At 35.5% G+C, this 13,348-nt stretch overlaps 1 protein-coding gene across 1 annotated transcript in view; it reads right to left on the bottom strand.

Annotated features, from left to right (window-relative positions):
- Positions 1-7,247: 7,247 nt before the first annotated feature.
- The window catches only part of LOC127071775 (cell adhesion molecule 3-like), a 31,572-nt gene continuing 25,471 nt past the window's right edge, over positions 7,248-13,348 (bottom strand). Inside the window, exon 5 of the mRNA XM_051011418.1 lies at positions 7,248-11,712. Coding sequence (XP_050867375.1) covers positions 11,612-11,712 — 101 coding nt within the window. The 3' untranslated portion in view covers positions 7,248-11,611. The remainder of the gene's footprint in view (positions 11,713-13,348) is intronic.

The following is a 13,348-nucleotide window of genomic DNA, read 5'->3' as shown; positions in this document are numbered from 1 at the left end:
CGAAATCGAATTTCATAAAATTATTTAACGGGGTCAAAAATTTCGACAATACGATATTATTGTTCGGTTGGTAAGCGTTTGAAAAGTTTTCGATGGTCTTATAATGCGTGTCAATGTACAATTACTAATTCGTTCAATTAAATCCGACACGATTTATTTGATTATATATGTATATATATTTTTTTTTTCTTAATCAACCGTTTTACACCTCGAAATAATTGTAATAATCCGAACGAGAAAAGTTGATGTTTCTCTCAATTCTGTTAACGCTACGCGTCACAATTTTTTTACGGTACGATTAACAAAACTGATGATTTTCGTTTCGGAAGCAAATTTCACGAAATTATTTAACGGTGTCAGAAATTTTGACAAAATAATTTGTCACAGTGGAACACGCTTGAAAAGTTTTCACTAGCTTATAACCCGTGTTAATTCGTAATCACTGATTCGTTCAATTAAACACCAACGCGATCTGTTCGATCGTATCTTTTGCCAACCAACCGTTTTACAGTTCGAAATAATTGTAATAATCGATGGAGAGGAAAGTCTATGACGTTTCTCTCGGCACTGTTTACACCAGAAGTCACAATTTTCTTACGCTTCGATTAACGAAAATTGTTGATTTTTGTTAAGGAATAATGCAGCGAGCAAGTTAATATCGTCGTTAATGTTAAAAATAATTTATCGAGTTTCATGGAATTAATTAGCGATGTAGAAACGTTGACAAAACGATTTGTCAGAATAGAAGAATACGCATGGAAACTTTTAAGCGCCTGATAATTCCTGACACTTTGTGATTTTTATCGTAGAGGAAATAAGTTATAAGAGCCAATAAGTCAACATTGTCGTTTATGCTAAAAATAATTTGTCAAATTTGGTGAGATTAATCAACAGTTGAAAAATTATGATAAAAATGATTTGTCACAGCTGAATGAGTTTGAAAGAATTTAACCATCTTATAGCACGCGTCAATTAGTAATCACTAATTGGAAACATTCGTCCAATCAAAGCTTGACACGATCTACTCGATCGTATCTTTTGGCAATTTGCCGTTCTAGAACTTTCAGTAGTTTTAAGTCAGAGGACCTGAGGAAAAAGGAATCAACGAGTTCCTCTTATACTGAAAGAAATTTGTCGAATTTTATCGAACTAGTTAAAGATTTATAAATATCGACAAAACGATCTATGATTACAGAATACGATCGTAAATCGTTAATCAGCTTACTACGCGCATTAATAAGCAATTACTAAGTGCTAATTGAGAACATTTGTCGAATCAAAGACCGACACGATCTACTCGAGCCTCTCTTTTGCCAATTCACCGTTCTAGAGCTCGTAATTCGGTTGTATATCAAAGAGACGAAGAAAAGAGGAATCAACGAGGTAACGTCGTCGCTCATGCTAAAAATAATCGTCGAATTTTATCGAACTAGTTAAAGATTTATAGATATTGATAAAATGTTTTGTAATTACAAAACACGGTAAATGTTGTAAATCGTTGATCAGCTTACTACGCGCATTAATAAGCAATTACTAAACGCTAATTGAGAACATTCGTCCGATCAAAGACCGACACGATCTACTCGATCGTCTCTTTTGCCAACTCACCGTTCTAGAGCTCTCCTTCCTCGCTGCACTTCAGCACCATCGAGCATGCCAAGTACGGTTAATCACTGTCCTCGTAATTATCGCCTTGCTGGAAATGCCCCTACCGATTAAGCGTTCTATCCGTTACGATTCGACCAAATCCATCCATAATCGTCGTAGTTTCTTTATGCTCTCGGAATCCTGAACGATCGAATAAGCACGAGATATCGATAAAGTTAATCGCCGGAACGTATCGCGAGCTTACAAATCAATCTATTTGCACGCTAGCCCGATATATACAAGCTTTCCATCGAACGAGTTTAATCGAACATTGCCCTGTTTTAAAGCGATATTTTCGAAAAAACAAAAAGAAAGGAAAAAAACAAGAACGCTCTCCCGTCGATCAGAGGAGCAACATTTGTTTCAACGATTTGTTAGTAGCAATTCGTTACAATTCCAGAGAGTACCCATTTTCTTCCCCCTCCCCCCTCCTCTCTGCCACACCTTTTAAACGAATAATTCGTTCAAGTTAGACTTCGAAATGAAATGGGATTAACGATAGAATGGAAATATATTTTATGATCGATGTTATTATATCCAACGCGATTGTAGAATGAATTCGATTTGTTGCTCGAAGGATTACGACGATCGTTCGAAAAAGTTTCATTCGTTTCTCGGTTGAGCAGAGAGAATCGTCAAAAGACCGATCGAAAACGTTAAGAAGAATAAAAATCTGATTGTGAGCTTTCGGTAGGATTTTAACAGACGACGACACGTCGCTAGCGATCGTCGAAAAGTTTTCTCCGTCAAAAAGTAGGTGTATCAATCGTTGGAAACCGAGCTCGAGATAACACCGCGTAACTCGGATATGTTCGACCCGCTTTCGGGACCGTTAGATCGATGAACCGAACTTATCGACGAAGAGTGCTAGCACGTTTTACAAAGAACGGTACAAGTCGTTTATCCGTGTCAACGATATTCACGAATGTCGATTTGTATTATCTGACTTTTGCACACACCACGAAAACTTTTCTTTATCTGTATCTATACGTATATATAGGTGTACGTATATATATATATATATGTATATTTCTTTTTCGATTTCTTTGTTCTTTTTTCGTTTTCTTTTTGTTCGTTCGTTCGTTCGTCCGTTCGTTTTTTAATTGTTCTTTTTAATTAAATTTCGATCGAACTCGCCTACCGTCATAACACTTTTCAATTCTTCCAATTCATTTATCAAAGAGCTTAACGATTAAGTTAAAATATATTGAAAATATGAGATTAGATCGAAAGAGGATCGATTCATTGTTCCAAAGCAACTGTCAGACTATACGAGGTATCTTGAGTAGGTACGAAAGGAAGGGTTATTGGATATCGATGTTCCAAGACTCGTTACGAGTCAGCTTAAGGAGTTTAATCGTCGTTGCTAGACGACGAGGGGAACTTTCGGATCGCGAACTCGAGTATCGTTTTCCGCGATTACGTACGTCGTGTGTGTTTGAGGAGGTTGCTGGTTCTCTGGTTAGTTGTAGTAGTATTAGTACTTGCGGTGACTGTACTTCTCTCTACCGTCCTGGATGATTAAAGTTTCGGTACGATGCGTTTGCTTGGATGATATATCGAGAATACGCGGCTAGACGAACGACGTTGTTGTTCCGTGCGGTTAGGTGATTTGTCGTTCCAGGATTCGTCGGAGCTAATCGGCTTTCTCATCCCTTATAAGATTCGGTCTTAGATTCTCTCTTTAAAACGTTCGGCCATTATGTACGGCCTTATTTATTACACTCGAGATTACGTGTTATTACATATTGTTCCTCATAGATAATTAGAAAAGTTACGCTTTTACGCAGATAAGAAATTATTTAACAATTTGTCGAGTGCTGTTCATTTTTCTTTTCTTTTTTAAATAATAGTAGATAGTATATACTTTCAACATTCAACAATCAATATTTTCATCAATTAATCAACAATAATTATGTCGACGGGGATATAATGAATTGACGATAAGTTAACAACTTCTTTATATTCTAATGAAAGTTTTTTAATTATCTCGACTCTCTTGAGATATGATTCGTCCTTCGAAGTTGGAAACTCATCGGCAACCCAACCTGGTGGACAGAATTTATCGATAGACTTAATTATCTTATTACAACAAGAAAAACAATTAGTACGTGATATAAAAATTTCGAGATCTTTAATAATGAATATCCTTTATATAGAGCACGCGAGTACGTTTAGGTTAATGTACCGGAAGATTTGAAAGCCATAGTCCTTTCGCTAAGAGCCTAATAATCGTCTAACGAAAGTGTTCTATTAAAAGCGTCATTACCACGGCGCAACTACTTTCACGCAAGTCCATTTGGTCGAACCTTCTGTGATAAGAACGTGCTTAAACGTGGAAAAAAATAGAAAAAAAGAAGAGAGAAAGAGATAGAGAGAGAAAAAAAGAAAAACAGACCGTAGCATCATCTTTTTACCAACGTTTTCAAGCATCCTCCGGTCCTGCGTTTTAAAGTCATAACGAACTATACACATAATTAAACGGTAACCGTAAACCACTGAGAGATAGATCAAACAAAGCCTATACGCTTTATATCTCGAAATGGCGTGTTTCTAATTGCATACGTTTGTAAGAAACATTCTCGAAAAGTGTAATCGTTGAATAAAAACTTTGTCGGATTTTACGAATAAGTTAAGTATCTCATTCATTACTCTCATTCGTATTTTAGTAAGGAATCTTAATGATTTACGTATTTACACGACTATGATGTGTATATATGAACATATATATATATATATATATATATATATATATATATATACATATATATATATAAAACACGCATTAGTTTAGCATCCAAACGTATAATACCATTCGATCTTGCAGGTCGTATTTACTTAGGAAAGATATACTAACTAACTCGATGTACGATGCATCTCTAGCGTTTTATCTTATCCGAAAAAAACAGAACTAACTAGAGAAACAGAGAAAGAGAGACAAAGAAAGAAAGAGAGAGAGAGAGAGAGAGAAAGTAGAGAAAGAGAGGAAGATAGGAATAAAAAAAAAGAGAGAGAAAATAGAAAAAACGAGCGAGAGAAAAGAGCAACGCATAAAAAGTGGTCCACGAGTGGTCGACGTAGTAGAGAAGCCGTAGTTCGAGATAAATCTTCGAGGATGGCACCGTTCTCTGGTCCGTAGGTGATCTAGGGCTCTCAGGATAGGTCTTTTCTCTTTGTCCCTCTCTCTCTTTTTTGTTTTCTTCTTTTTCTCTCTTCTAGGATGAATCGTTGGACGTTCGCACGCGTGGTTCGCTGTTCGAGAAATCCTAGGATCGTCGGTGTCAAGAAAGGGTTAATGGAAAAAGCGTATCTGTAACGTGTCTAACAGTGGCATCGACCGTTACTAGCAAAGACCAACCCCTTCCTAACCCCCACTCCTCACTTCTTAGACAGCACGGTTCAGCAAGTATCCTTTTTATTTCCCCTCCACGTTCCGGACCATCTAGCCGAGGCTATAAAACGTTCCCTCTCGCATACTTCTTCCTTTCTATCTCTATATATCCTTCTCTCTTACAAACGTGCCATTTTAGTGACGTTGGCATCCCTCTCTCTTTCTCTTCTTCTCTCTCTCTCTCTCTCTCTTTCTCTTTCTCTTTCTCTTTCCTACACTACTGATCTCATACCACTCTTCTCCTTCCTCTCTTGCTGAACATCTCGCGTGGGAGCCGTAAAGTCGTCCGATGCGCAAATAACCCAGTATTCGCTGCAGGCACACAGTACCCCGTTAATGTCGCTGCGCCAAAATTTGTAGTTAACCACAAAACTATAACGTGTCCTTCGATCTTCGATAACGATCGTAGTTATCAAGGTTTCGAGAGATAGAGAGACAGAGAGAGAGAGAGAGAGAGAGAAGAGTTATCTGAGTGGAATAAGAAAATTAATCGATGTTGAAAATCACTATAGTAGTTAGTCGTTAAATCGATCATGAAACGATCATATGCATATGCTCTGAAGTTTAATATCTTTTTTATCGATAAGTAGGACAAGTAGATATATATATTTTTTTTTGTTATATTCATTAATGATCCTAACAAAAATCGTTTTCGAATCGACGATAAGTACTTACTAACAATAAGTGTTTACGTAGCAGGTTTAAAATATCCGAAAACGTTCCACTTACCTTTGTCTTCGTGTACTCTAAACGCCGTTGTCGCTGTTAACGGTGTTTGCCTCAGGGCGTTGGTTGCCGAGGTGGTTAGCCCCGTTTCGCTTTTCCCTACCTTCTACCAACATTTTCCCTAGCTCGACGACTCAGCCACTCCAAGACTATTGCCGTACGTACCCTGCCGTACACCCCCTGCTCGTCTCTTGTACAAGCTTTTCTTTGACTTTCTTTAGCAATAGTTTTGCCGTTATACTCACCTTCAAAGAATTCTTAACTTTTATTCGACGTAAGTATCAATTTGAATCCATTCATTCGACAAAAATATACCTAAAGTAGTAGATTGTTTAGCTTCCTATCTATCTATCTATCTTTATCTCTTTCTCTTTTTCTTTACATACATATATATATATATATATATATATATATATATATTTATATAAATATACATATATATATATTCTATATTAGAGATCTAGAGATATATAAACGCTATATATATAATCTAGGACATATATATATATATATATATATATATATATATATATATATATTCTAGATTAAAGATCCTTCATATATATATATATATATATATATATATATATATTTCTTTTACACTAATTCGTGAATTCGTGAAGCTGTGGTTTTCCTCTCACTCTTTTGCCTCTTCTTCTTCCTCTTTTAGAATAAACCAAGCGTTGCACTGCGGACGTTGAAATTTTTAACCAGACGAAAACTTCCTCCTCGGTAAGGTGGTCTTCTAACGGAAGCTTCAAGTTTACACTTAATTTGGAGATAAGCCAAGGATGGAACTCTCTTTTTCTCTCTTATTCTCTCTCTCTCTCTCTCTCTCTCTCTCTCTCTCTCTCTCATTCACTCTCATTCAAGGCAAGATCGTTCCTTCTAAAAATTTAGATTCTTACGAACAATCCGAACCAACCGACCGAACCTTTTTCCCATTCAACGAATTTCTCTATTAGAAATGTGTTCTCGTTTACGATACTGCAAGGCAACGAAGCGTTAACTCTTTTTAATAGTTTTTCTTTTTCATTTTTATTTCTTTATATATCTCTCTCATTTTTTATTAAATTTTTTTTTTATATATTTTTTTCATTTTAAACTCAATCGCTTTCCCCAATTCGTTCGAATCTTTCCAATTCGTTGTCTTTTTACATTTTACAACGTTACCGTACTGCGTTATTTGAATTTATTGTATCTATCAAAGGAATCATTCGATTTTGGGGCAGAATGAGATAGTTAAAAAAAGAAAGATGGAAAAAAAAGAAACCAAAGAACAAAGTGATATTCGAAATCCGATTGAAATCTTTCGAAAAAATTTATCAATATATTAGAACTATTTCAATACGTTTTTAAAACATTTTTATTTAGTAAACCATGGAATGTCATAATATGTACAATAATATGCCTATCTATTCCGACGATGTCACTGCGATTATGAATGTCGTTCTTTTTCTTTCATTTCTTTCATTGATCCCTCTCTCTCTCTCTCTCTCTCTCTCTCTCTCTCTCTCTCTCTCTCTCTCTCTCTCTCTCTCTCTCTCTCTCCCTCTCTCCATTTATTTATTTTCTTTTAACTCTTTCCTAGCTTTGTTTTCCTTTTATTTATCCTCTTCTTTCCTTTCCTTTTTTTTTTACTTTTCTTCCTTACAATTCGCATTTAGCATCGTCGTTTAATTCCTTACAACTCGCATTTAACATCGTCGAGTTCCACTTCATCGTTTCTTCGCAGTCACCTCTTCTCGTTCTCGCTGTATTCCTGCATTCGCCCTTTTCTCGTTTCGACGATTGTAACGCACACGAGCATTCGTAGCTTCTATACAATGATAGTGCTATAGTCGTAGCCGTGGAGCCCGGAATGCGCCGATTCGAGACGAGAAAAGAAAAAAAAAGAGTGAGAGAGTACGAGTAAGTAAGAGGGAGAGGAAAGTATGAAAAGAAGGAAACAAAAAAGAAAGAAAAAAAAGAGAAGAAAGAAAGAAAGGAAGAAGGGGAGAAAAAGAAAAAAGAAGAAGAAAAAGAGAAACAGAAAAAGAAGAAAAAGACTGTATTAGCTTTTTTTTTTCTTTTTTTTTTTTCTTTACCCCCTCTCCCTTCCTTCCACCCCCGCCCAGAGAACATTCCCTAAGAAATAATTTTGGTCGTGGCACTTGGACCTTCCTTGTTCGTATCTCAAAGAGAAATTAACAAGTGCCCGTAGAAAAAATGGCTATACTATGCGAAACCGCGTAATGATTGCGTTCGAGGTTTCTTTGGCATAAAAGTTACGGAAGAGAAAGATAAAGCGAAATAAATTGGAAGAAAGATGAATGAATGAAAAAAAAAAAAAAAAAAAAAAAAAAGAAAAAAAAATACGAAATAACGAGAGCAAAAGAAAAGGAACGTGAATTTTGTTGGAGATCTCGAGCGTAAGTGTGACTTGAAATTGTGATTTTTTTTCGTCGTTTCTTTTTTTCTTTTCTTTGCTTTTATGTATTTTTTTTTTCTCTTTTTATTTTTTACATCTGTGCCATCCATTTTTACACATCGATTGTTTGCGAGTTTCATTAGAAAACAAAAGCAACTGCATACCCCCTGTCTATAGAGCAAAATAACAACAAAAAAACAAAATAGAAGAAAAAAAATAGAAGATCGTTGAAAATTTACGGGTGAAAGTATCGTCAATCTCGAAAGTAGTCACGATATATTAGTAGTCTTCGTTTTTGGAGAGGAAGTCGGAAGTATGTCGTTGTTTCTGGCAAGACAAAGAAGACAAAGAAGACCAAGAAGACGAAGAAGAAGAAGAAGAAGAAGAAGGAAAGACGTCAAGGGTAGCAGCAATGGCACGCGTTAGAAGTTGGATCTGGGATGTTGGTAAATGGCAGGAGAAGTCTTATCTCTTACACCTAGTTTCCGTTGAAAGAGCAGAAAAATATCTTGAAACTTTGCTCTCTTTCTCTCTCACTCTCTCTCTCTCTCTCCCTTCCTCCCTCTCTCTCTCCCCCTCTTTCTCTTTCTTTTTTCGTTCCGGAAACCACCGCAATTATTCTTCCGAGTTTTCGTGGCCCTCGAGGCTCTCTTTACATTTTACGATCGAGCATGTATAGGTTTTAACTTTTCTCTCTCTCTCTCTCTCTCTCTCTCTTTCTTTTTCTCATTGGGAAATATTTCGACCATTCCTTTCTCTTTCTTATTTTATTTCATGGTTTACGGAGCAAGAAGACGCTTATTAAAAGACAAATCTTCAAATTCACAGGACAAAATCTTTTGTTAAGTTCATCTCACGGTCGATTAGGAATATTAAGCTCGATTTGAACACGAACACGAACACGAACATGCACACGTACACGTACACGTAAATATACATAGAAACGTCGTTTACATTTGTCGACGAACGAGCGTGTTTACATCGATGAATGAAAGCTGTTTCGACCGCGTCGACGAGTCAACGTTAACGTCCACCTATCGTTATTTAGCTCTTTGCCCAGTAACGTGCATACTCGTGAAACAGATATATGCATGTATTTATGTACGCCGTTCTACGACCCGACGACTAAAATTTACATTAGTAGACGACCGACCGTGATGATCGACGCAACGAAATTTTCTACTCGATTTAACGTATTATTATTAATCTTTACCCTGTAATTAACATCGCACAATGATTAATCGATGATCGATCAAAATCTAATACAAGTACATATTATCATGATTTTTGTATGATTAACTAACGATTCCTTAAAATCGACTAGGATTGAAATATGATTTTTTATTTCTTTTTTTTTCTTTTTTTTTTCTTTTTTCTTTTTTTTTCCTTTTTTTTTCTTTTTTTTCTTTTTTTCTTTTTTTTTTTCTTTTTTTTTCTTTTTTTTTTTTATCATTTTATCCGGTTAAATGATTAATAAGGACGATGCTTTGAACTAACATCGACGTGATTTATTATGGGATTTATAATGGACTTGAGTATTTTCTTGAGAAATTGATGAGAAAGAGATAGAAAGGGAAAGGAAGAGAAAGAGAGATAGAAAGAGAGAGAAAGAGAATGAAAGAAAAAGAGAAAGAGAGAAAGAGAGATAGAGAGACAGATTAAAAGAGTAAGTAGACGGATGTATATTTTAATACTTTTTTCGAATTTCTTATTTCCTTCATTCGCTTTATCGTTACTCAGCACGCAAGTAAAAAGGGAAGAAAAAGACGAATATATACGACATCCTTGCGTTTTTTTCTTTTCTCTGTTTTTTTTTCCTTTTTTTTTCATTTCTTTTCGACATTTTTTATTATATCTTTCATTGTTTATTTGTCTCACGTAATACAATTTTCTGTTTCATAGCATTATCCCATTTTATTCTTTATTCCTTTCGTTTCGTTCGAATAAGTGTTCTTTCTTCAAATAATTTAAAAAGTTCTCCCCTTTTCCCTCCCTTTTTCCTCTCTCTCTCTCTCTTGCGTGCGCGCGCGCTTTGGAGCACTTTTATATCCGTTAATCGACACACAAACGTATCCGTTTACGCGGTTCTCGCTTTGACGCGTTCATATCGTTCATTAAGCTTCGTGTCACGCGTTAACTCGTCGCGCGGAATGGCAAATTCACGTAAATTCTACAAAACGATCATTCGAACGTTGATTCGTTGTCGTAGGGAGAGGCACATAACAATTGAATTGAAAAACGATTGTCCAGTTTTCTCTTTCTTTTTCAATTTCGTGCCTGGTAAATCATGGAATTTAATCCAGCGTGTGCCGTTAATTAACGTTGCCAAATTACAGGATTCGTTAATTAATAATAATTATCTTCTGTAGAGTTTTGCCGAAGGGAGAAACGTGGTTCAACGCAAACGGATCGTTTTGATATATCTACCTACATACACACGCATGCACACATGCATACAGGTTTATCTATACGCACACGTACACGCACGTAAGTACACACACACATACAGAACGCGCACAGTTTTATAATTGGATCTCTCTCTTCGTTGACCCTAGATACACGCCGATTTATTTTCGCGTTTTCGTGTCAACGATACACAATGGATTTTGCTTATACACACATTTTCATAGCTATTTCGACACCGACGAGTTAATTAACACCTACGAGAAAAGTTAAGTATTATTATTGTTCGCCCGACGAAACTTCAAATGATCCCGAAGAAATCGTTTTTTCCTTTTTCCTCCGTTTTTCTTTTCCTTTTTTTCTTTCTTCCTTTCTTCTTTCCGCCCTCCCTCCCTCGAAAATTCGAAGGATCCGATAAATTAATTAAGCGCTCGTAAATGACGGAATTTTTTTATCGTTTGATCGTATTCGAGTTTGCGTTTGCATCGTCACAATTCGCTGTACGCATTTCTAAGAGACTTCGATCGGTCGTAAAGAAAGACAGAGAAAAACGGAGAAAGAAAGAGGAAAAAAGGGAAAAAGAAAAAAAGAAAAGAAGGGAAAAAAAAACTTTAAGACGATCGTCTCTCAACGCTTAAACGTTTCCTCTCGCAATCGGTTACTTTCTTCGTGAGGATTATCCGGATTATCGAACCATTTCCTCCAAACTTAACTGTTCGCGACACGACAAAATTTCACGGTCACGATTTTCTAATATTTTCTTATTAGGATCCACTCTTATACTCTTTCCGAGCGATCGATCGATCGATCAATCGTGTACGGTTTCGACCGATTGTCTAAGGATTTCTAAATAAGGACGCGAAAATGTCGTTCTATTTTCTTTTTTCTCTCTTAATTCATAAGAAACGATTTATTCGATTTTAGTCGATCGAGAATTATTTTTCAAAAGGAGAACGTACCTCGATGGATTCGTAACTCGATCTAAAAAAACGACGACATTTGCAGCGACATTTGTTAAGATTACTTAAGTTCGTTTAAATCGAGGATATGTACAAAGTGATGAAAGACACCAAAAGACAACTCGAAGATAAAGTGGGTCCCGCTGTTCCGGTTTGCATTGCCTCTGGTCGTTCGCCTGTAATAAGAAATTATATCTACTGTTATCTACTGTATGATAATACTCGGTGCGATAGCCAAAAGTTCTTAGCTGGGCCAAAAGTTCTTGGATATAGTATAGTTTCATAATCTGAATAAAATTAACTCGAAAGTTCTCGAAAAGGAGTAATTGATCTTTTCTTTTTCTTCTTCTTCTTCTTCTTCTTCTTCTTCTTCTTCGTTCTTTTCCTCTTTTTTCTATTCTTCCTTTTTTCTTTCTTTTTTTTTTTTTAAATCACTTAGAAAACTTTTGGCTCACACCGTATTAATTAATATTTTTTTTCTCTTCGGTTCTCAAAAAAATCTATAACAATTTAATAAAAACGTCTCATTTTTCATCAAAAGATATTAATCGATTGATATTCGACTACATGCACAAATATGACTCTACAAAATTTATTTTCTTTCCCTTTGTCAGTTACGAATATCATTGACTATTTAATTCTCACACGAAGATATTAAATCGACGTTCGGCTATACAAATAATGACTCTACTAAATTTGATTTTTTCCCCTTTGTTTTTCTTTTTATATACCACAAAAAAAAAAATCAATAACAAACCTGTCATAAACCATATATCGTATGAATATCGATTTCAATGAAGTTTTTTTTGTTTTCTTTTTTATTTTTTTACTCTCCTATGAAAGAAAAATAAGTCTAATATAATACTCGTTTTCCGTTTAATACACAGCTTACAACTTAGCGCGAAAGAAAACTTTAGAAAAGGATATTATTACTGGTTGCACCTAATATATTCTTTGGGGCTAATGCGTTATCTTTATGGGTAACGATTAAATCGAATATTTCGTTTGGAAGTTAATAAAAACTTTCAAATAGTTGGGCTATCCATTCGTTTACCTTTATTTTCCTTTTACCTATATACTTTTCTCTGGATGAAAACTTTCCTACGTCATCTCCTTAGGCATCAAAGTTTTAAAAGGGTGTTGAGATCGTGTGACCCCGTAGGTCCGGCATATTTCTAGTACCTTTCTACCTACCATATTCGAGTCATCGTGCTCTGGCTGCTCGTGTCTCTGCTGTTTTATGAAAGGAATGGAAAAGCAATTTCCTCGCGTTCGCTTCTGTGTCACGCATAGCTACCAATGTGTATGTACGTATGTATATATGTATGTATATACATGTGATACACATATCACATTGGTGAACACATCCACATCGAAAACTCGTACAATTTTCTGATCTCGTAAACCGAAGGAAACTATACTCTCAAAACTATAAATCCGTTTGGTCTCGTTCCTTCTTTATCATTCCTTTCATTTTCTTTCATATTATGCTATTTCGGAGACATCGAAAGTAAAAAATTACTTACGAATGAAAAAGATTTAATCGAACGTTTCTAAAGTGGAAATAATTTTAATTCGTATAAATTGAAAGAGTATCAAATAATAATAATAATAATTGTTAATTTTATTCTCTCTCTCTCTCTCTCTTTCTCTCTCTCTCTCTCTCTCTCTCTCTCTCTCTCTCTCTCTCTCTCTCTCTCGATCTCTGTCTATCTCTCTATCTCTCTTTAATCGTCTTTTTAATTTTACCGACATCGGAGTTAAACACTTTTAAGATACTCTTGCTTAAATATTTAAAAGAGAATTTTCACT

This window comes from Vespula vulgaris, chromosome 23, assembly GCF_905475345.1.
Source record: "Vespula vulgaris chromosome 23, iyVesVulg1.1, whole genome shotgun sequence".
Classification (NCBI taxonomy): Eukaryota; Metazoa; Arthropoda; class Insecta; order Hymenoptera; family Vespidae; genus Vespula; species Vespula vulgaris.
Note: the sequence above shows the minus strand (reverse complement) of the source record. Positions and strands in the feature narration are given on the sequence as shown.